We start from the raw sequence: 22,495 nt of genomic DNA, 5'->3' as shown, positions 1-22,495 counted from the left end.
GCGGGCCATTACTCTCGTTCGCATTTCCATTCAGACCAGCGTTACCACTCCTTCTACTACCCCCATTCTCATCCTGCTCATCGCCGATATCCACTGTTCGCACAATCTCCCGCCCACGGACTGCCTCTCCTCGCTCCACACGCTCAATGGCCTCGACTTGATTCCAGACGCTCGTGCCAATATCTTCGACGTCGAGGACTTGCAGCGGAATCGGGCCGCTCAGACGGCGCTCTTGCACACTGAGGTCGAATATGTCAGCGGGTAAGGTAGATGTCGAAGATCGAGGCGTGAGTGATTCGCGGAAGTCGGTGTTCAGCAGGCGGAAAAGGGCAGTCTTTGTGAGCGCTGGAAGAGGCGTCCGTTGGTGGGTGCCAGTTGAAAGGAAGGTGGACAACCAAGTGGAAGAGACGGGGAGAGATTTGGATTGTAATTGGGCTGCTAGTTGGTCTTGAAGAGTCGTCATGGTTGTGTTAATGGTACTGGAGGTTATTGAGTAGATGTGGTAACCTGTAGGTGTGAAAGAGAAAAGTACCTACCCAAAGCTGTGGTGGAGCAAATCCGGGGAGATTAAGCCGCCGCGTCGGAGCTGTCGTCTTCACAAATCGACATTCCGTCTACCTTTTTCTACTGATTGTCTCAGTCCCTCCAGATCCTTTCGTATAATACATGATGTCTACCATCTCCTCCCCACGCCCGTCCATTGCTTCGTCCCGCGCATACTCCCCAACACCCGCCTCCTCGCGACGCCCATCCCTCGACGCCCTAAACACCTCCATCGCCGGCAGTCTCAGTGCAACATCAACCCCCTCAACAGCCCGCGCCGTCTCACCATCCCTACATCCGCGCCGCAATCGCGCCGCCCTCCGAGACTATTATAACCTCAAGCCCTCCGACGCAGCGGGGCTCGGCCCCAATGGCCGCCGCTCGCGGAGCGTCCCCCGACACACCGATGCCGGCGACATCTCGAACCCGTCGACCGTGGTAGCAGGCACAGAGCTTGACAGTCCAGATTTTGATCCGCAGCGATACGTGAACAATCTTCTTGCTACGTCATCCCTGGCCACTATCTTAAAAGCGGAGAATACACTCGTTGGTGATATCCGTACACTAGATGGGGAGCGCAAGGCGCTGGTTTATGACAACTATTCGAAGCTCATTCGGGCTGTCGAGACGATAGGGAAGATGAGACAAAGTATGGACGAGAGGGGGGCACCATTAACTATGACGAAGACGCTTGGGCCAGCGATTTCATTTGTGGCAGAGACCGCGGGGAGTCTTATCCGGGAGGGGGAGGTACTAAGGGAGCGCATGAGGGAGAGTAATCCGGTGCGTGAGAGAGAGAGAAGGGAGAAAGAAACTGTGAGATGGGTGCTTGAAGCGCCAGGGAGGTTGGCGAAGCTTGTTGAAGATGGGAAGAGGGAAGAGGCTGAGAAGGATTGGGAGGAGGTGAGAAGGTTGCTGGAAAAGTGGGAAGGAGTTAAGGGTGTGGCTGAAGTCCGTACGGCCTGTGAGAAGGCCATGCAAAAGGAGGACGAAGCCGATTGAGGAGCTGATTTGGAGTTGATCCTCTCACTGTCAAAAATCGTCGTAACAACATATCCAGGCAGGCCTTGCCCTGGTAAGCTCATTCAGGGCTTTGACTGCGGCCGCATCACCAGGACACTATGGTTTCCTATCGGCTTGTGAGCATCTACGGCTCGCCCAGCATGGCTTCACAGTCAACCAGATGAAGCCGAGCAGGGCCAAATGCGTATCAGCCACCAGCGAGCATGAGTTGTCATCTCATCAGTCATATCTATAGATACCCATTATATTCATGCACAAATTGAACTTCAGCAAGTCAGACCTTCCCACCCAATACATCCACACTCGATAACGCCGTCACCTTCATTCCATAGCGATTCCCCGATTTGATATTCAAATACGTCAGCGCATCCCTTTTGTAATAAATCGGTCGTTCCCCTCTTTTCACAAGCTTCAATTCCACAAGCTTTCTCAACACGCGCTTCACATCCGCAATATCGTCATAGTCCCTTGTGTAAACCGCCATAAGCCGAGCCTTGTTTCGCTCATCCGAACCCGATAACGTAGCAACCTTGGCGCAAATTCCCAGAAGCCCTTTCATTGTGGCGTCAGCAACAGCTTGCCAGTATGAATCAATCTGGTCGGGCGTAATGAACATCATCCACTTGCCCGTGATGCAGTTTGTTTCGCGTGCAATTTCGAAGACGTGTCTTTCTAACTCGCGCTGTAAGGGTTTCACTTTTCGGGATAGGGCAATGGCGCTCCCCTTCTTTTGGTCGTTTTCTTCGCGCAACTTTCTTTCTTGGTCCACAAACTCATCTAGGGCTTCGAGACCCTTGGTGATAAATGCTGCTTGGTCTTCTTTGTGGCGTGCAAGCTGGTCTGTATGCACATAAATCCAGGGGCCGACGTCTTCCTCTCTTGTAGTTGAGGGAGTTACGCGTTTGAGAAAGTCGGTGCTGGATTCATTTGGGCCCGGTTCATTGCGAGGGAGGTAGCTAGTGTCAGTGTCGATATCCATTGGTGAATAAGCCATCTTGTTCTTTTCTTCGGCCGATCTGGAGGGCTGTCTGTTTACTTCTTGATTTCGAGCCTGGATTGTGGTTAGGAGGTGCGGGTGGATTCTTATCCAGTAAGTCTCTGGATTATATGTGGCTGCCACTCTTTCCATCTGTGTTGTTTCTTCCTCAGAGCCTCGGGCACTGTCAGCACGAAAGATCAACAATTTATTGCGACTGGATAGCGTACCATAGAAGCTAGATTCATCGGAGAATATATCCTCAGGACTGAGAGTCATGGATTTGGGCATCTTGCTTATAGAGAAGCGATGGTCTTTATAGGCGAGTGGCCGTGATTTGAGTCGTTTCTGGCGGATATGCCGCAAATGTCTTTAGTTGACTGAACCTGAAACCACAAAATTTACCCTTCGAGTCCACGGTCTATCCTGCTGTTTGGGAGTCCAGGATCAAGGAGTATTCAGAGCTTGATTCGAAAAAACAACTTGATTCGAAAAAACGCTGGGTGTACCGTGCCCGCACTGTGTACAAGAGTCCGTATCTGTGTTGTTAGAGTCGTGCAGCGAAACCAAGCGGCGGCGGCCCTTAACTAGTCATGGAAGCCTAGTACCCAAGTTTATAGTGAGTTAATGCCACATATAGTAAGGTAAACAACTTACAACCCGAGGTATCGAATGTAAACATCTGGTAGACAGGTACAGCTACGGAGTGGGACTGGTCAGGAGATAATCTTCCCGTCTAAGTTTAAAGCCGCGGGCCCTAAACTTGGGGCGCTGGAGCCCCGAATCTCCCACCATCTTCAGCTACCCGTGGACCACTGGGCCGGCAAGCTAAAGCGCGAAACCGTCTCTTATTCTCCGGCTACGTGCTTTGCAATGAAGAAAAAAGCTGGATGACATGGGTAGTGTCCTGGTGAGTCCTAGTTCTTCTAATGACAGTTCAGAGAGGCTGATGCTGGGAAGAAGCTAAAGAAACAGTGTATAGTCTAAAAACACTAATTAGCCAACGTACAAGTCACATTCATGAAACATCACTCTGCTTCAAAACATATGAGCATCTATCAAGGGCCCTACAGGTAATGGCAATTCTTCAAGGTTTGTCAGTACGACAAAGGCAGAGTCTCCGGATACCTAGTGTAGGAGCCCCCGCATTATCTCACCACTGAAAAAAACGTCATCCGATGAGCTGCCTATGCATTAATAATACGGAGCACGCCGTCACGCACAAGGTAATTGTGAGTCATTCTGATATAGGTCTACGAGCTGACAAAACATTTCATGACAGTGCAGATCTCGGTCCGCCCATCAACCCCGCATCCACGGTCCGCAATCTATATAGTATCAGATACCCCGTCTCATCTCCAGTTCCTGCTTCACCAAGCAACATATCAAGATGACTGCTCCCTTCACTAAGCTCCCTTCCACCGCGACCATCACGCCATCTTCGTTTCGCGTCGCGATTCCGGATGAGCAACTCTCCGACTTGAAGACATTGCTCAGGCTCTCCAGGACTGCCCCCCAGACGTATGAAAACCTCCAGGAAGACGGCCGGTATGGTGTCACCCATAAGTGGTTGTCTACCATGAAGGAGGAGTGGCTGAACAATTTCGACTGGTATATGAGCCTCCTTGTCCGTAATTGCTTGGCCCTAACTATCGCAGGCGAGCAGTTGAAGAGCATGCCAACATCTTCCCGCAGTACACAACTGAGATCGAGGGTTTGACTATTCATTTCGCAGCCCTGTTCTCGGAAAAAGCAGATGCGGTTCCTATTGTGCTGCTTCATGGATGGCCTGGTAAGACATTTTGAGTATCACCCAGAGGCATAATCTCACTCCCAAGACAGGGAGCTATTTCGAGTTTCTTCCGCTGCTTCAACTTTTCAAGGACGAGTACTCTCCCAGTACTCTGCCGTATCATCTGATCGTGCCTTCACTACCTGGATACACCTTTTCATCCGGCCCGCCACTTGATAGAGACTTTAAGAATGCCGATTCAGCCCGCATTGTCGATAAACTGATGAGAGGTCTCGGTTTTTCCGGCGGATATGTATCTCAAGGAGGCGACATTGGAAGCACCGTTGCTCGGATATTAGCTGTAGGCTACAACAGTTGTAAAGGTAAGGATGATCTATACCGCGCTGAAGGTGTGAATGCTGACTCTACTAGCGGTTCACCGTAAGTCCGGTTCTCGGCCGTTTTGTTTTTCATGACTGACCCTGGCCCGAGTCAACTTCTGCCCTTTGGTTAAGCGTCCAGAGGGGATCTCAGACGAATATCACAACGAGCTTGAGAAACGCGGTTTCGAGCGCTCGAATTGGTTTCTTACGTACGGCAAGGCATACGCAGAAGAACATGGCACCAAACCAGCCACAATCGGTCATGTTCTTGCCTCCAGTCCTCTGGCATTGCTTGCATGGTAATCCTCCCCAATCTACTAGTATTATTTACTCTACAGAATATCTAATAGTGTGCAGGATCGGAGAGAAATATCTCGACTGGCCAGACACTCCCTTTTCCAAACACAAAATACTAGAACTGGTTACCCTTTACTGGTTCACGGAGTCCTTTCCCAGGGCTATATACCCCTACCGCCAAGTAAGCCCGCATTATCTACGCCGCTAATTTATTGGTGTAATTTTAATTTTATACTGACGTGTTGACTGAGAACATCCAGACAAACCCCATCCCGCCCGGCCCTTCACCCTTTTTAAATGAGCTTTATATCCACAAGCCATTCGGGTTCTCCTACTTCCCTAAGGAGCTAATTCCTGTTCCAGAATCCTGGGTTGCGAAGACTGGGAATCTGGTGTACTTCAAACAGCACTCTGAGGTAGACTGCCTGAACGATTTTTGTTTGTTCGCAAGATCACTGATCCAGTACCTAGGGTGGGCATTTCGCGGCATTGGAATTACCTGAGAAATTCAAGGAGGACCTGTCGGAGTTCGTGACGCAGGTGTGGTCTAGTGCTTCCAAGTAGATTCGGGTCAGGATCCCGAAAAATATGGTTGTCTTAGGTATAATCTACTTAATACAGGACATACCTAGCTTTGCGATATAGATCGCCGCCAACTGCCAAGACCGCGCAAAAGTAAATCTCGACCTGTATCAAATTTATATGTCTTGCAACTCTTCAACTCCAACAATAAACCCTATAAACAGTTTCTCCATATTCCCCCAAACATAAAATCAAACACACGCCTCCAATATCGTTGCCACAGATAAAATGCTTCAGCATCCCTCCTCCACCACAACAATCCATCTGGACCAGCCTCCTAGCTGCCTCCAATTCTGTCCAGCATCTCCCAATAACTTCGTAGTCGGCACCTACCTCCTCTCTGAAACAAAGACTACAGACACAGATGGATCAGAAACAATCCAGCAATCAAAGTCGGGATCCCTGCAACTCTGGCACCTGGATCCGGAGACTGATGCACTGTATTTACTGCCCTTCATTCCCTCGTCGCTTATTCTTAATCTTGATGATCAAAAATGACCAACTGTGCTCACAACATACAGGACCCAAAAATCATGCCATCGCATCAATGCTGCCGTCTTCGATCTCCACTTTCACCCCAGGCAGGAAAACACCTTCGCCATTGCAACAAGCGACGCCTCCGTTTCCCTCTTCACTGTCTCACCAGAAACTGAGACAGGTTTCACGCTTCTTTGGACGAAGAGCGTTCACGAGAACCCCTCAATCCCAGCACTGTTCTTAGCTTGGTTGCCGGAGAATTGGCTGAACCCGAAAGGGGCCGGTGCGAACCCCGACGGGTTCGCCGTGACGTTTAGTGATGGGCGGACGGGAGTTTTCGGCTTGACTGCGAATGGGGATGAACCGGTCACCAAGCTTGGGTCTTTCGAAGCGAAGCAACCGATCGAGGTGTGGTTTGTCGCGGCAGCTTCGTACTTGACCTCTTCAGAGGCAGAAAAGGTGTCTACACCTTATCTCTTCACTGGAAATGACTTTGGCGCGTTACACACTCGCCGCTTCGCAGATATCCCAGTTTTAATCAACCAGACAGCGCATGACGATAAGGACGAAGAGGAGGAATCGCCCTTACCAGCAACCCTCGTCTCATCTGATGACAAAGCCCTCCACCACACCGCAGGCGTAACATCTATCCTGCCGCTCCCCATTCCGCTTTCACATGCAGCCGCAAATGGTGAGCCATTGTTACTCACGGGTAGCTATGACGAGCATCTGCGTGTGTACCATGCTTGTCGAGGTGGAAGGGGCGAGGTCCTTGCAGAGATGGGATTAAGGGGTGGGGTTTGGAGGTTGCAGTTGCTTAGTGCACACAGTTCCACCAGTAAGGAGGAATGGACGTTCCTGGTTTTAGCTAGCTGTATGCATGGTGGGACGAGGATCGTGAAGGTTACGGTTCCTGGAGAAGGGAAAGCTGTCATTGAAATTTTGGCAGAGTTTACGGAGCATGAGAGCATGAATTATGCGTCAGACACCTGGAAAGGAGGGCCTGGTCCAGAAATTCGGGTTGTGTCGAGTAGCTTTTATGACCGGAGAGTTTGTGTATGGCGGGTGGAGGTATAAGTTACGATTTCCATGATAAAGTCGTAGAGATGGACGGCTCATACTTCAACATGCAAGCAGTTGGACCCCTCAGATAAGAATTGAGAAGACGTGAATTGTATCGCTCTAAACACAAATACAACCAGTACTAGCACACAAAGCCGCATCTAGACAATCGTTTCCAGCTCCCGCGCATACCCAATCGCATTCTCGATAATCGTGCTGCTGGCCACAAGGATATCCTTCTCTGAGCGGGTGGCCGCCTCCGGCTCAACAGGAAAGTATATCCGTCCATCACGAAGTGTCCATCCACGCTGCTGAGCAAACTCCATAACGGCGCCTTCAGACTCAAGGAAGAGAAGGTTTTTGGCGTTGGAGATCGGGAGAGATGGGTACGCCTTCTCGGAGCAATCCGCGATCTCGCTGCGAATGGTTCCAACAAGCACCTAAAGATATATTAGCAAAGAATTCTCTTCCGTGTGATATTCCGACCTATTCGGCGGAATCGTAGCAAGACATACGTTCGAAAACAGCGCGAAATCCTCCGATGGCACCCTTTCTGAATTCGTCTCGCGCCAGACCTTATCATAGCTCCCCTCCATTAAATTCCTCTCCAAATTAACTGGATATTTGATAAACGGATCATCTTCGACATTCCCGCCCTTCAAGCTCGCCTCTTCAACTAAACCCTCCAAAACCGTATGGAAGCTTGACCCGTCTCCAGAGCTAAGTAGCAGCAAGAGGTAAAGTCCTGTAATCTTGCTGCGCTGGCTTGTTCTCGTGTCAAGAGTGCTGCTCCCTTCCCGCTCCAGATCGTAAAACGGTTGCAGCTGCTGGTAGTATCGAGTGAAGGCCGGGGCGTCGGTCTGGCGGATGGCGGAGAGGGCGCCGAGCTCGAGGGTCTCACGGGCGAGGACTAGGAGTTCAGGATTCGTGGAAGACGCGGGAATAAGAGCGTTCTGGAGGAGGAGGGTCCGCTTTGCGCGAGCGAGGAGGGTGTTCGCGGTGTCGAATTGCTTGCGATTTACGGCATTGGTGAGGTCTCCCACAAGGGACCTCAGTTCGCTGGCCATGGCACTTGGATTTGTGGAGCAATAACCGTAGTAAAAGAGGTATATTGAAGATGATAGGTGTTGTAAATCGTAAAAAGCACAGTAAACGTGTGGAGTTGTGAGGTGTGAGCTTGATGGTTGACGTTGTTCAGGTCGGAGAGCTCACCTAACAGCTTCGCCGCACGGCTTGGCAGTGAGATCACGTGGACTCATGTCCGCAACCATTATGCTGCATGTCCTTATGTAATGGAGACGAAAGGGTTAACATATTTTATGCTTTTCATTGAAGAAAAGATGGTCCATGCCAATCAATATTTAAGTTACCGAAGCTTACTTGTGAGGGGGGGAAAAGGCTTGGACATGAGCATCAAGTACCGAGTCCGACCTGAGCATATTCTCCGCAAAAGACATACAAATCTAGAAGTCGGATAGGGATATAAACCAAGGCATCAGATGCTCTCTTCATGCTTGTTAATTCGTATCAATCATGATTACGTTTCATAAATTGTAGGCAAATGGTCTAGAATATCCGCTCCGTACTTGGTTCCGGCCAATCGACCTTTTCACAGTTATGAGCCTTTTTAAACTCCTTAATCTTCTTAACATCCCAACCCGCCAGTGAACGTCCGGCTTTGGCGTCTCCATCTCCATCCATCGACACAGAGTTACCTAGCCTGATAACCCGTGCCATGCGACACTTCTTGCGGTGGTATGTGAATTGGAAGCAGTGGTCGTGTTTGTGGCATGCCTCTTTGCAGGAGTCGAAGGAATCGTGGGCTTCGTGTGTGGATGCATCAAAAGAATCCATGTCGGCGTTATTCCAGTTTTCACGGACAGGAGTGGCTTCAAAGTCGAAGAAGTCGACGATGTCAGAATACAAGATGGGGCGCGGGTCATTTCCCTTCTTCTGTCTCTCAGTCTGCCATTTCCATAGTTCCACCACTTGGACGGGGTCGCTCTTGTGGAAGGTGATGACGGGCTGGCACCAATAAGATTTGCCTAGAGGTGTGCCATGCAGAGGATGAGGGTTGAACATTGGCCATAGCCCTTTAATTTTCACGTCTCTCTGTGCTGCAACCCAGCCGAGGACCGAGTCCCCGCAGCAGTCTTCTCGGACCATGTCCTGGTACTTGGTGATCAAAAGCTGCGATGTTTGGCCCGACTCGGCTTTGGCACTCCCCTCTAGATCCTCCCGTAGCAGGTGTTCTATAGCAGTAACAGAAAGCACAATTCCTGATCCGCCGTAGACAAAGAAGGTTGGCTCCGGGTCCCACCATGTTCCTATGGGCCTCCCTGGGGTCGGAGATCCAATGTATATAGGATCAATCCATTTGTAGCGGCTCAGAAGCTGTACCAAGTTCTGCCATATCACGGTAGTGTCGGCTTCCATAAATACGTACCATTTCGCACTTGGATTTCGGGCGTAAGCGTATTCGATCATGGCTAGAAACTTGTATCGGTCCAGTCTCCATCCTGCCTTGGTTGGTTGCAGCTTCTTGTTCCAGTAGAAATGGTCTTCCCGCTGCCGCTGATACACCAGTCTATCTTCCTCAGATAAAACATGAATCACGTCTGCTAGCACGTCATGGGTGTAAAAAGGCCCAAGCTGCTGCCCCATGTCAGATACAACTAGAAGGTTTGGTATACATGATGTGACACCTTCAACATGCGAGTGGAGCAGGTCGCGAGACTCGGCTCCCCCCGTCTTCAAAGTCACCTGTATCCCATCTTCCGCAAATTCAGCAGCCGGGAACTTCTGGCATTCTGGCGGAGACTCGGCCGTAGCCCATTTGCTGGTCGGACCTGGGCGAGGTACCTTTGGTGGCCGGCCGTTCAACGAAGACTGAATGGTTTTTTCCCACCCGAACTGCGGCACGCGGGTGTGAAGAATGTAGGCTGTATGGCCTAAAATAATGATTAGAACCCCAGCGATCAATGCCTGACAAATCAGCCGAAGTGGCCGTGGAAAGGCTGCCCTTCCGGAGGCCATCGCAAGGGATAAGGTTGCTTCAAGCGCACGGGACGGACATTGAAATGGACCTAGAAGCGACAGCAACAGAGAACGGTGATGTTGAGCTCATCACGTTGACCGCGTCACAGCGCCGTGGGTCGGAAAATATTATTTAAGAATAAAGGCCGAAGATATCATTGTTGGCTGATGGTGATGTGATGAGTTGATTCACTAACATGGGTAGGTAGATCGGACGATCCGTGGTCGGGAGCAAAGGGGCCAAGGAGGGTGACACCCGTACATCATAGGCGCTCTGTGAGTCAAGCCCCGCTTGGTTTTTGGGTCTGTATACGGAGTAGGCTTCCAAAAGTTAGAGCAAATCCGTCTAACCCGAAGACAGTATCGTAGAGTCTCAATGCCCACGGCTCAGCATTCTCACAATCACTCTTGAAGCCTAAAAAACCCTCACGCCTTCGCGACTCAGCGGCATAATTCATGCCTATGCATTATGTGATGCAAACCAGCCTGAACTAATTTCGTGAGTCGGAGGTTTGGACCAGCCTTGCCGCGCATCAAAGTTCTAGGGAATCAGAGTGCTAGGCCGCGGTTGGAGCCGCTTCGTAAGCCCTGTGCGATCCGCAGATGACGCTTGGATCGATTGGTTGACAGGTATGGGGCGAAAACGGGCTTGGCTTGGCATTGACCGTCGAAGACAAGATCGCCAAGAACAAGCCGGACTTTCTTTCGACGCTTAGCTTGATGTAATGGGTTCGGCGGTTCGAGGACTATGAGTTCGAGTGCACAGAGGCACCGGCAGGCCTCCAACACTGGACTGGCGACTTAACGGCTGCAAGAATCAGATCGGGTACCGTGCAATTGACACTCAGTGACAGTGTGACCTGTACGTACGTACCCGCACTAATTGCCTTCGCCCACGCCGAACTTCCGGGCCTGGTCTTCATTGAAACACAGGCAGGTCGAGGCTAGTCTTTGTTGGAGCATTCTTTCCTGCTACAGCACTTTGCTTGCGTGGACAAGGTTCTGATTAAACGACAGAGAATTGGTCATCTAACGAATCGGAAATGATCTTGGATGCCCTGAACGGCCGTTCCTGGAATCGAAGTTTAGGCGTTTTGTTGCGAAGAGTTTCACATGGTAAGACAGCGAGTCAACATAGCACGTGCTGCACGTGCTCGACGGAATCGCCTTCTACTTGGTGCTGGCGAGGTCAAAAAAGCATCCGTGTTGGTATATTTCATCTGGGTGATCATCCATCTTGAGGTAAGCACAAATGTACATGAATTTTTAAAATCACAAGACTGGGGTCCACGATCCTGAGTATAGTACAGCGCATACAAAAATGGAGATCACAATCACAACTCTCTTGCCACTTTCACCAGCGTATTATAGAACGGAGTGCCTAGGCCCGTGACGGGATCCCAGCCAGGCGTTGCGTTCCAGCTAGCATAAAGGTTTTCGACCCCTGGGGCCCCCAGACAACCTACAGATCTGCCATCCACGATATCGGTAAATCCGGTTTGATTCAAAGAATAAAGCCACGGGTTGAGAAAACCCAATCTGGGCTTGCCGTCCTCTAATCTGGCCGCGTTCAACCGTGATACAATAGCTGCAAAGACAGGCGCAGAGGCGCTGGTCTATCAGTTAGTACAGAGATCTGATCAGATCAAAGCTACGTACCTGGTGCCTCCAATGTGATATGTTTTGCCATGGTCGATGATAATATAGTTGTTGGCCTGCGCGGCGACGTCGGGGATTCCTCTTCCCTGGGGATTGTATAATCCATCCCACTTGCCACCAAGTGTCTTCAAAAAACCAAGAACACTGGAATCCTGATATGATGGGCGCGCAAATCGATCCGAGAATCCGCCTCCGGAAAACTCAACGGCTCTCTCCGGATTCATACCTTCGGTCCCGCCTACTGATGTGACGAAAGGACACGATGCTGGGAATATGGGCTGAAATCTAGTCCGATTCGTGCCGTCGTTGGCTAGGCATGACCCTCCAACACCACCATCTCCGCTGCTAAAAATTACTGAGACGCCGCGCGCCCCCAGTTGAGCGAACAGATTGCAAGTCGCCTCAGCGTACGATTCGGGAACACTCTGCTCGTCTTCGCCGTACGAGGTCGTAAGAACTGCGGGCAATTCCTCGTCTGGAAGGTCAAGAAGATAATGGAGCTGTTCAAGATACGGCTCATTGATGGATATATCCTCGTCTGTCCCGGTAGCCCCAGGCAGAAACGGTGCGCGACCTGCAGTAGTATAATATGTCGCAAATGTGTTGTACGCCAGCGAGATTGCGTATTGGACGTCCAAACTAGCCTCGGAGCTAGGGAGCGATGAGTTCTGCAGATTGAGGCCTCCGTTGATGGAGACAACAGAGAAGTTGGCTTCTGTCCTGTTTGGCGAAAACTGATGCATGAACTGGTGGAAGTCACTGTAGCGTGCATACTCCTCCAAGTAACCGGAAATTCCAAGGCGGTTGCGAACATCTGGCTTTGCGTTCGTGTCATAGAGCCCATACAGCTCCCGGAGACAGTCAGGCGTGATGGTTGTTGAACAGTCGGCGGTCAGTCGGTCGAATGTTGCAGCAACCGGCTGGAAATTTGGGCGCTTCCCCTGCGCCACGGCCTGCCCGAAATGAGTCGTAGGTTGAATTAACTGGATATCCGGAAAGAGTGCTCGTGGAACCGAGTAACTAAGGGTTCTGATGGCGCGTCTGTGAGTATCTCGATGAGTATAGATATGGAATTTTGTCTTCATCAACGACTCCGCTCGAGACACAGGTAGTATAACCTCCATCCAGTTTCCATGGGTCCTGACAGATTCTGCCGGTATTTCAGCTGATTCGAGCCAGGCCAGAACTCGGTTCATGGTTTCACCAGAAGGGCGTACAAAAGCCCTAACATCGTCACGTTTCAAATGGCGGCCATAATTATGATGGCCAGGAGTCGACATATCCAGAGTGACTTGTTCCAACTCGGCAGCTTTTTCCTGACGGAGAGCTATATGAAACTTTATCATCTTGAAAGGCGGCGCCACAGGACCTCTAATCCAGCCATCTGGGGCTCTCTGGAGCCGTTCGACAGTGACATAACCAAAATCGGCAGCCACGACATTGACGAAACAAGCAATGACAAGGGAGAGTGTTCCCGCGAGAAAAGAGAGTGAAACCATCGGTGAGACCGTCGCTGTCGAACCGTGAATGACGAGGCAGGAAGCAAGAGGGCAAGGGAGGATTTGTATTGTGAGTTTACAGTCCGCTCCCAGGAATTTCCAGTTCCAACAAGTCCTGACTCGGACGGGCAAGTCACAGTAGATCTATGACGCCTGATTGATTGAAGCTACACGGGAGGTCGAATGTTTCGTTTGCAAAATCAAATTTCAAGTCTGCCATGAGTGAAGGAAAGATTCTGCTTCGTTTGACAAAACACACGCGTCAAACCCTACCACGAAAACCAAGACTCCGGATTTCAAACGGCCAGCCTGGGTGGAATGTGGCATGGGTAGCAGCATAGCTAAGCCTGGAGGTGCTGGGTAAGCCTCCGCCCTGAGTGACGCCGGGGCCTGGCACGAGTCGGCACTTGAAGCGAGCCATGGCCATGAGAGATCTGGGACTAATTTGGCAAATCAGTGCCTCGCCGGTCATTGAGAAGCCGTTGAAGCGGCTTTGTAATAGTCCCAAGTACGCGCTATCAGATTGCAGTGAGGTCACACATTCCGGGACCCCTTTGAATCCGTGACCGTAAACGATAGCAAACGCCCTGTGCTATGGATGCCCTAGAGAAGTAAGGGAGCGGTGATGATCGACAACTGCCGTTCTCTAGACTATGCATTTAACCATCTAAGGAAAGCGTGACTGGGTCCCCCTCGGGGTCTCCCCGCGCCTGTCCTGAGAGCCTTCAGCTCATGGTTGTGTGGCTCCAACATTTGTGATTGTTGACAATGTTGACTCTGCAGTACAGATTCCGAGACAAGCCAATTGACCAGGGGATCAGAAGGGTGGGACAGGTCGAGCTTATCTCAGAAGTAAGCCCCTGCCGACAACTCTTAACGGCATGTTGGCGGCAGGTTCGAGTCAGTATCGAAATATTGGATTTCAATATTGACTCGCACTGGTTCCTTCGGTTCCCTCATCTGCAAACTCTCATTGTGCGATTGTATGGTACGTAATTCATCAAGTGTCATCTACTGTCTCTACCTTGCTCTTAGACCAGTGATGAGCTGTCCGCGTGGGTTGAAGATAAACCCCCTTGCTCTCACCCTCAGGCACCAAGGCACCTGATACCTCCACGCGAGGTTTTATGATGATTCAAGTTCCAAACCAGCGACGTCAAACATCAAACGTAAGACATCCCGGGAGACGGAGGCCGATTGGCGTGCAGTGGCGATCCAGCATTTCTTTTTTCCTGGCGGGTAACCGTCGCGCTGAGATTTGTGCCAATGGCAGGAGACAGTCGGGTAGGACAAGACACGCAGCCATGCATCAGCTGAAAGCCGCCATTCAACTCTGCAGCGCAATCAAATACCATGTAATAATCATCGGGCGCCTAGCCGCTGTCTTCCCCTCGTCATCCCGCCAGCCCAGGCCAGGGCGCCTTCTCTCTCTGCCTCTTCCTAGAAGCATCACCAAAAACAATTTCATTGTGCCATCTCTGTCTTTTTGTTTCGTCTTGTGTACTTGTGTACTGTTTCATGGCCCAGAAGCCCCTGGTGTAAAGGGGCATCGCATGTACTCCAACCGTTCTCGTGGCAATGTCACATCCGCTCGCGGCAGCAGTGTGGGAGCAGCTAAGCCGTCGGGATCTCGAAAACATCATCCACGAAATCATAGGGGAGCATGCGGCGAGACTTGCCACAAGCATCGCTTTGAGCGCAGGTCATCATGGCCATGCGCCGGACATGGAGTCTCTGACGCAGTCAGTCCTGTGGATACAGACACTGTTCAATATGCAACGAACGTATCTCCAGGGCCTGGCCACTTCGCAGGACTGCAATCCTTATTTTGCCCCGTACTTAGTGTCATCCGATATTATCTTCTCAACGTTGATGTATTTGACGAAAGTCAAGGTCGACCTTTTTCCCTGCGCAAAGCCGACGGCCTCGGAATCTTTGAGATATCGCCAGCTCATAGGACATACCTTTCTCGTCGGCATTCGGCTTCTCGTCCTGCGCGGCGAGCCTATGAATTCCGAGACGAAATTCAGACTGGAACGGGCGATGCGGTCTGCTTGGGAGCACCCTGATCTTTCCAAGTCAGAAAGCTTCCTGATTAACGACCTGCTCCCGAAGGCGATTGCCAGTATCGGATCGACGGACTTATTTCATGCTCAACAATCACTACTAAGATCTAGTAAAGCCTACATCCCCGTATTTTCGTCTGGTATTGTACGTTTTCCCCAAAAGGCCGCGATGTCTATCGGCAAATTGGCAGGGCTGACGCTGCTAGTATCCTTTCCCTGGTGCGCCAGACACTCTGGTGACGGACCTTTTGACCGCGCTCATGAGGAAAAAAGATGACCAACTGACATCTTTTTACCTCCTATTCGATCTTTTATGGGCAGCTGAGTCCGCTCTGATACACTGTCATATTGACCGCCGTCGGTTTTCCCAAGAGCAAGGACACGCAAGTGCCGGTGCGATAAAGGTAGAAGAGGCTTACACCCAGACGCAAGACAACAGAAAAAAGCTAGCTAGGACAATTCTGGCTGCATTCGACGACGAATTCGACACTCCATCCTTGCAAGTACTTGCAACAGTGATACTGAGCCAAAACGCCGGCGAACATGCTCCTCTGCAGACCAGAAGAATTAGAGACTCGTGGGGCAAGCTTTCGCCGCTACGGGATTCCACGGATTCAGCCCTAAGTCTGCTAATGAGATGGCTGGTCAACCGCAGGGTCCAGCTCTGGGACTGCAATGGAGAATTGGAAGCTTTCTCGCATGATTATCAAAAACATCTGACCCAATGGTTGCATAATTCGTCTTCACAGGCCTTCGGCCATCCAACCCAAATGAAGAGGGGGAATGTGGGTGCTGTGTACGTTGTCAACTGCCCTGCAGTCCACCCAGTTCCTGAGGCGCTTCTGGAGGAACAGCTGAGGAGCTCGGACAGGAAAGCGTACGAAGTAGGAACACGTCCCTGTTAACGGATCTTCCCCCCCCTTAATTTCTCATTTCTGTCCATCGCCGTTTGCCTTGCTGCGCTGTTGGCTAACTGTTTCAAGCAATTACAAGACAAGTCCCGATTTCTCACCATGAATGCAATGTGTCCCCTTTGTCCTGGAAATGTAAAGATACAGCATGCCCGTATGATCGAATCACTTGACCAGGCATCGGACGCCCTACATAATACTGGTTCGGAAAGCAGTGGACGATACTCCTTGCAAGACTCGGTATCAAGACACACAACGTCGCGATCAAGCTCGAGGACCAACTCTACAGACCAGTTATCGCGTATGGGTTCGGTCGACGGCTTGAGAAGTCCCGTATCACCTACCTCATCTAGCCTGTCCTTCTTCAAACTATCCAGCAAAAGCCACTCGCCAACGACGCCCGATGTTCTGAATCCGTTCATTGCTCGCCCGCGAACGGGCCAGTCACAAGAGAAGCAGTTAATTAGGTCATTATCGAAAGATCTTAAGAGCGTAACGCTTTCCTTGACAGGAACCACTTCCCTTTTCAGGAGAGGTTCTGCGAAGTCTTCGAAGGGGCAAAGTCCGCCTCAACAGCCAAGGTTCTGTTTTTCGGCTTCCGGACAGAGTCTTTTGATCTGGGACGTAAGAAGCAGCTCGGTGATACGATTTGACATAAACTTCATGGATCGAAGGAGATTCATGGGGCATCGTTACGAAGTCACTGGCGTGCAGCATGCTGCAGCTGGAAGTAAGCGATGTGCTGTGATTGTTTCAGCAGCAGAGGTAGTTTGAATTTGCCTCCAGACTTGGACTTTTGACCTCGCTAACACGCTAATAGCATTATGAGCTCTTAGTATTCCGAAACAAGAGCGCCATTCCTGAAGCAAAGCTGACTATTGAAACGCCGCATTTATCTTCGCCGATTACCTCTATGGTTATGTCTCGTGATGATAAATACGTGGCATTCACTCTCAGAGACGAAGTCCGAGTATATGAAATTTGTACGACTGAGATTTCTCAGGTTCAACTGGGTGGTAAAACAGGCTATTATGCCGTTGGAAATGTCCCAGAAGCACACTTCAGTGGTAAGCATGAGACATCAGGACAAGGTCGAAAAGGCGTAGAAGAAGTCATTGCCAGGAAGCTCCAATTTTCCGTTGATGGCAGACGCTTCATTGTCGCTACACATCTCGGAAACCAATACGCTTATGTCGACGTGTGGAATTGCACTCAACGGCAATGGAAGCTTGAACCAGGTGGCTCCAAATCCTTTAAACTCCCACCTGTACGTAAGAAGATCCATTATCCATTAGGAAGCCACTAACCATCTCCAGTGGAGCACTGATGATGGAGATCTCACCTGTGTGTTCTACGACAGCTTTAACGAAACGGTCATTCTCACAGCATTTCTCGCTAGAGAATACCCGATATCATTCTCACTCTCTGGCGAGGCGCCCAGCAATGGCACCATTAGTCCCAGAATAGTACATGGAGCCCAATCACCCTCAGGCTCACGGTTCGTGCTAGCAAACGGTATGAAGCAGATGTATCTGTGCGACTCGACCGCCAGCGGGTCTCTCATCCCGACGAAGATGAAGAAGGCAATATCCAAGATCAGCCCCTCGGCTTTTCAGCCCAGTCAGCTTGCATTATCATTTCCTGGGGAGAATGAGGTGTTTGCGTTCTGGACGAGAGAGGGCAAACTGATGCTCCGAACGATTAGCCTGCATGCCGGTGGGGAGGCTGTCAGCGACTATGATCTGCGGTCAGAATTCGACCGGTTGCTAGTAGATCGTCCACTGGCTGACTTCCACCGGTCGCGTCACCAGCCATCATCGCTCTCGCGGCAGATCGACTCAGAAATAGAAGGGTTGCAGACTCAACCGATACCCAGACCCAATCTGCCGGAATTGCCGGCCGCCTAGAAGCATTTCTCCCTCCGCATTAAAAGGTCGCTTACAACTAGGTACCCGCATTATGTATATAGTTCCCCTGGAGCAGATTTATATATTTAGCAAAGCCACCTTTGTTCCGTAGCTCTCTCCTTAAGGAAAAGGATTTTGTCCAGAAATGGCTAGCGTAAGCAACGGCAAAAAGATATTCCGACAATTATCGGCAAGAATCATCCATCGTTGCGTGATGATCGATCGACGTCATCCATATTGCTTCACAACAGCCACTCAACAGGAGCTTAGGAGTTCAACAGACCACTTTCAAGGATTTTTCGCAAGACATGCAGAGGTATTGCTGGAGGTAAGTGACTACTACTAGAAGCTTCAGCAAGAATAGGTGTATCCACTTGCTTGGTGCCTTCCCCACTGCCTGCGCGCCGGTTCGTCAAATAGTATAGATGGTGAGCTCTTGAGTCTTGAAGATGGACCTTTATTTTTCATCTTAATTCCTTAATCCTTGGCTTACTATTGCTTCTTCGTCTGCCTAGAATTTTCTCAACTTTGGAAACCCTTTTCTTTGGCGATTGATATCTGGCTGCGTGCGGAGCAATTGAGCTCCAACGGGAAACCCACCATTCGGATCGACGTCATCAATACCTATATCGCTACCTTTCTAAGCCACACTCCGATTAAACTCTCCTCTTTACGCTATCTCTTCAACTGTATGAACAAGCGTTTTAACCACAAGTGCCCTTTCTATCATGTCGGCAGCCGAGTTTGAACATGCCCGTCGGCAGTCCGTTTCCGAGAACCAAACAATACAAAACTCGGATATACCGCTGAAAGAACGTTTCTTCCGCTATTTCCAGCATGAAACCACCGGTATGGTCTGATCGACCTTCCTATGTACTCACTGTCAGAGCCCAATCTGACTTCGTGCTTTACTTTCCTGTAGCCTTGCAGGAACAGATGGAGAAACTCGCGGATACTTCCCTGGTTGGGGGAGAGCGGATGGACGCAACTGATTACTGCCTAGCCTGGATTGCACGACTTTCCAATGAAGTCAGGGATGCCGCCAGTTACATTCCTACTTATGATCAGCGGATATATGCTGAAGTACGCCCACAACCTCGTATATGTGTTTTCGGGACGGTATCTGATGGTTTTGCAGGCTATAAAGACTCTCCAGGACAAGTTAGCGGAGACTCGAGCGACGGTAGAGCCACGACCTAGATTCAGCTTCAAGAACAAAAGGAGCACCGCAGCTCCAGGCCCCATCACCTCGATGCCAGATGCGGCAGAGCTGATGGTCCAAGGTCAGCTTGGCGTGCCAGGATATCCCTCACCTGGTGTATCCTCCGTTGGTTCATCGGCCCCTGGAACACCCAACTATCCCAATACCCCTTTGAATGAACCTGATAAGCAGCTCCATCTGTTAAGACCAACTGTCCCGACGTCTATCCCGAAAATAGCCGTCGATAATCCCACTGAAGACGTAAAGGAGCAGCGCAGTACAAACTTTGCAGCGACTTCCGTCTCATCAGTGACTGTAAACAATCATAAAGGAATGCACATCATGCTTCCAGCCTCAGGATCAACAGCGTCGGTACCAGCGTCCATCACCTCAATCAAGCGCTGCGTCATCGACATGTCTATTCCCACAGCAAACGGCAAACCATACGCGAGTCTGACGGTGAAAGACGCATCTGACAGTCTCCTTCTTTGTGGTGCAATTAATGGACCCGCACACGTCACGGGTGTTCGGAATAGCATTATCGTCGTAAATTGTCGCCAGTTCCGCATGCACGATTGCAGAGATGTAGACGTTTATCTGAGTTCGTCCAGCAACCCGATCATTGAGGATTGTGAAGGCATACGGTTTGGCCGTATCCCGCGGGCATATGTAAGTCTCTCCATATATCCCCGTATTTTGTCTTCAAACCACAAGCAATTCTTCTGATAATCAAACAGCATACGCTTGAACACGACCGCCTGGACAGTGATGACAGATGGAGCCTCGTCGAGGACTTCAAATGGATTAAGCCAGAGCCGAGCCCTAACTGGAGTTTACTCGGTCAGGATGCCGGGGTTCCAGAGGAGGTTTGGACTGAAATTGTTCCTGGCGGTCCCGGTTGGTCCTCTGATCAGATTCTGCGTGCGGTCAATATCCTTCAGTCTTAAATCCGTCAAGCTTTTCGCCCACTGGATATGCGCGAATAACCTAATAATGGAAGAATTCTCAAATTGCGAGAAAGCTCTGCATTAGTGCATACGAATGCGACATAGTCTTTATCGGCCCATCTCTTCGATGTTCTTGATGACCTGGGACTGGAGTGGATATTCTTGGTGATATTGCCGGCGCGTTTATAGTGTTCAATTATCCTAGGATAAAATGTGTATTACTATTCTGTAGTCATATGTGGGAATCAAAACAAAATGTACATGTCAATGATAACGGGAAATCGTTTAGATCGATCTCAGTTCACAACTGAGCTCAAAGGGGTATATCAAAGTTAAAACTTTACCCTAAACACCAGTGCCTGGCTGTTAAGATTGAACCCAGATTCATCAGCGTAGGGCAAGCGGCCAAAGTTCATGGCTCCTGTAGTCAAGCGCATTAGTATTAAAACCTCCAGATTGCTAGGGTATAGAGGGAGGAACCCACCATCCTGAGTAATGAAATCATTATCACTGAACGAGAAGAGGAAATACTCCGTCTTATTGTCCTTGCCCTTGTTTTGACCATTCTCCGGCTCAACAGGAACGAGAACCAAAGACTCCCATTTCTCGTTGAGAAGCCCTGAATCCTGTTCGCCGCCATTATGCAAACCGAACTTAGCCAGCTCTGAATTAATGTTAAAGTCTAGAAAAGGGCAGTACTCGGCCGGGGTAATGTTGGTGTCCAGAATTCCCTCCGAGCTAGCGATCGAGCCCCTCGGGAAGTTGTATTCCTTGACCTTGAGGTCGGTGGTTGAGTTTGAAATAGAGAAGATATCCGCTTGCCGGTATACAGAGAGTGTTTCTGATAGGCCTGCCCCAAAGCCCGAGTCGCGTGATAGTATTAGGAAATTGCTCGCTTGTCCAGGGAGGTGAAGTTCTCAGACTGAGACGCAACCTTCTCATCAAGGTCTTCGTCCGTATAGTCTACGTATTTGGGGAGATTGACGACGTACTCGTGCTTATACTGTGGGTTGTTGGGGTTTGAAATGTCGTACTGAAGCAGACGGGCTGGTTGGCGGTACTTCTTTTTTGGCCCACCTTCCTGGTTGAGAGCAGATTGGATCATCACGGTGAGCGTCCTGCCATCGGGCGAAATCGTGAGAGCTTCGAAACCCTGGTTGTTGTTGCGGCCTGATTCCGGGTCTTCAGGATTAGGCAGCTTATCGGGTGTGTAAAGAGGTGCAGAAGCTGCGCTGAAGGAGAGAAGGCCGTTACGGCGCGGAAGATAGGCCTCAGGGGGCTGCAGGGCTAGAACCATTTTCCCATTCTTGTTGAAGCGGTAGATATAAGGCCCATACTCGTCTGAAACCCAGAAGTAGCCTTCTTGGTCGATCGCCAGGCCCTCGGAGTCAAGGGCGACGCGTTTCCCGCCGGAGCCAGCGCCGCCAAATCCATCACCGACGTAGGTTGCTGCGGGAAGAGGTGGATAGCCTGGGTATGATATATTGCCTGTGAAATCGGGGTCAAGACCGGTAAGCGGCTTACCCCTTGGGTCGGTGAGGAGGATTGTGTCTAGGTACTTGAAGGCCAGGTTAGGCTTGGAGGGGGTTTGCGCTGAGGCGCGAGGCACAAGTGTAAGAGATAGCTCGAACTTGTGAATGCGCGGGTTGAAGTTCAGCGTTCCGTTCGTGTTCCTTACGTATGTCAATGGGACCATTGCGCTTCAATAGTTTAGGTGATGCTCACCAGCCACGGTCAGGAAGAAGATAGAAGATGCCTGAGTATGATGAGCTACTTTTCTTGTGCCACGAGCCCTTTTCAAGCACCGCAGAGCTCCCGAGGCCAGCTAAGGTGTCACCGTACTTGTCCCGAACGTTGGATTCGACGAATCCATATCCGTCGAGACCGATGTAGGTGTAAGTTATGCCTCCACACGTAGTCGTATTGACAGCGGTTAAGTTATATCGAGCACTGCATCCGGGAGCAGCAACCGCTGATGCTGCTGTCAGAGGCAGGGTTTTGAGGAGGAAAGACCACTTCATGATGGTTCGGCGAGCGGACAAATCGAACGTGACATCAACTAGAAAATCGAGGCCCGGACATCCTGGTGAATCTGAAAAGAATAATAGTCTGACTCTTGGGGGCTCCAGAGGAATGGCTGACCAATGCAGTCAGCTTTGTTGCAGCGTTCTAGAAAACAATCATCAAAAATGAG

General features: G+C 50.4%; 9 protein-coding genes across 9 annotated transcripts, besides 1 other annotated feature; 5 read left to right on the top strand and 4 right to left on the bottom strand.

The window, feature by feature from the left end:
* Window positions 1-22,495: part of a sequence feature (contig 1.51 915..1114266(-1)) that runs on past both edges of the window.
* ANIA_03015 (COG1/VPS51 family protein) lies at window positions 670-1,545 on the top strand (the record flags this gene model as incomplete). The annotated part of the gene is made up of 1 exon (XM_655527.1): window positions 670-1,545. The coding sequence occupies one exon, from the start codon at window positions 670-672 to the stop codon at window positions 1,543-1,545; it is 876 nt and encodes a 291-aa protein (XP_660619.1).
* On the bottom strand, window positions 1,841-3,216 carry ANIA_03016 (DUF1917 domain-containing protein; the record flags this gene model as incomplete). The annotated part of the gene is made up of 3 exons (XM_050612563.1): window positions 3,200-3,216; window positions 2,773-3,143; window positions 1,841-2,718 (listed from the first exon to the last, which is right to left on the bottom strand). Exons 2-3 carry the CDS (start codon window positions 2,831-2,833, stop codon window positions 1,841-1,843), a joined length of 939 nt encoding a protein of 312 aa, XP_050468472.1. The 5' UTR covers window positions 2,834-3,143; window positions 3,200-3,216.
* ANIA_03017 (epoxide hydrolase family protein) lies at window positions 3,933-5,633 on the top strand (the record flags this gene model as incomplete). The annotated part of the gene is made up of 9 exons (XM_655529.1): window positions 3,933-4,153; window positions 4,201-4,334; window positions 4,385-4,657; window positions 4,707-4,715; window positions 4,767-4,956; window positions 5,015-5,135; window positions 5,215-5,370; window positions 5,426-5,514; window positions 5,576-5,633. 9 exons carry the CDS (start codon window positions 3,933-3,935, stop codon window positions 5,631-5,633), a joined length of 1,251 nt encoding a protein of 416 aa, XP_660621.1.
* On the top strand, window positions 5,765-7,090 carry ANIA_03018 (uncharacterized protein; the record flags this gene model as incomplete). Its single annotated transcript, XM_655530.1, has 2 exons — window positions 5,765-5,976; window positions 6,058-7,090. 2 exons carry the CDS (start codon window positions 5,765-5,767, stop codon window positions 7,088-7,090), a joined length of 1,245 nt encoding a protein of 414 aa, XP_660622.1.
* Window positions 7,165-8,247, bottom strand: rpnL (proteasome regulatory particle lid subunit RPN12). The gene is made up of 2 exons (XM_655531.2): window positions 7,591-8,247; window positions 7,165-7,515 (listed from the first exon to the last, which is right to left on the bottom strand). Exons 1-2 carry the CDS (start codon window positions 8,140-8,142, stop codon window positions 7,237-7,239), a joined length of 831 nt encoding a protein of 276 aa, XP_660623.2. The 5' UTR covers window positions 8,143-8,247; the 3' UTR covers window positions 7,165-7,236.
* Window positions 8,642-13,269, bottom strand: ANIA_03020 (uncharacterized protein; the record flags this gene model as incomplete). Its single annotated transcript, XM_655532.1, has 5 exons — window positions 8,642-10,026; window positions 10,309-10,416; window positions 10,986-11,055; window positions 11,578-11,722; window positions 11,771-13,269. The coding sequence occupies 5 exons, from the start codon at window positions 13,267-13,269 to the stop codon at window positions 8,642-8,644; spliced, it is 3,207 nt and encodes a 1,068-aa protein (XP_660624.1).
* On the top strand, window positions 14,848-18,153 carry ANIA_03021 (uncharacterized protein; the record flags this gene model as incomplete). Its single annotated transcript, XM_655533.1, has 7 exons — window positions 14,848-15,480; window positions 15,542-16,219; window positions 16,319-16,713; window positions 16,758-16,870; window positions 17,004-17,011; window positions 17,067-17,513; window positions 17,563-18,153. 7 exons carry the CDS (start codon window positions 14,848-14,850, stop codon window positions 18,151-18,153), a joined length of 2,865 nt encoding a protein of 954 aa, XP_660625.1.
* ANIA_03022 (putative tubulin-specific chaperone c) lies at window positions 18,870-20,301 on the top strand (the record flags this gene model as incomplete). The annotated part of the gene is made up of 4 exons (XM_655534.2): window positions 18,870-19,002; window positions 19,076-19,236; window positions 19,292-20,023; window positions 20,092-20,301. The coding sequence occupies exons 1-4, from the start codon at window positions 18,882-18,884 to the stop codon at window positions 20,299-20,301; spliced, it is 1,224 nt and encodes a 407-aa protein (XP_660626.1). The 5' UTR covers window positions 18,870-18,881.
* On the bottom strand, window positions 20,494-22,322 carry ANIA_03023 (esterase-like/phytase family protein; the record flags this gene model as incomplete). The annotated part of the gene is made up of 5 exons (XM_655535.1): window positions 20,494-20,502; window positions 20,646-20,722; window positions 20,786-21,192; window positions 21,294-21,974; window positions 22,027-22,322. The coding sequence occupies 5 exons, from the start codon at window positions 22,320-22,322 to the stop codon at window positions 20,494-20,496; spliced, it is 1,470 nt and encodes a 489-aa protein (XP_660627.1).

This window comes from Aspergillus nidulans, chromosome VI (assembly GCF_000011425.1).
Source record: "Aspergillus nidulans FGSC A4 chromosome VI".
NCBI lineage: Eukaryota > Fungi > Ascomycota > Eurotiomycetes > Eurotiales > Aspergillaceae > Aspergillus > Aspergillus nidulans.
This window is presented reverse-complemented; position numbering and strand designations above follow the sequence as displayed.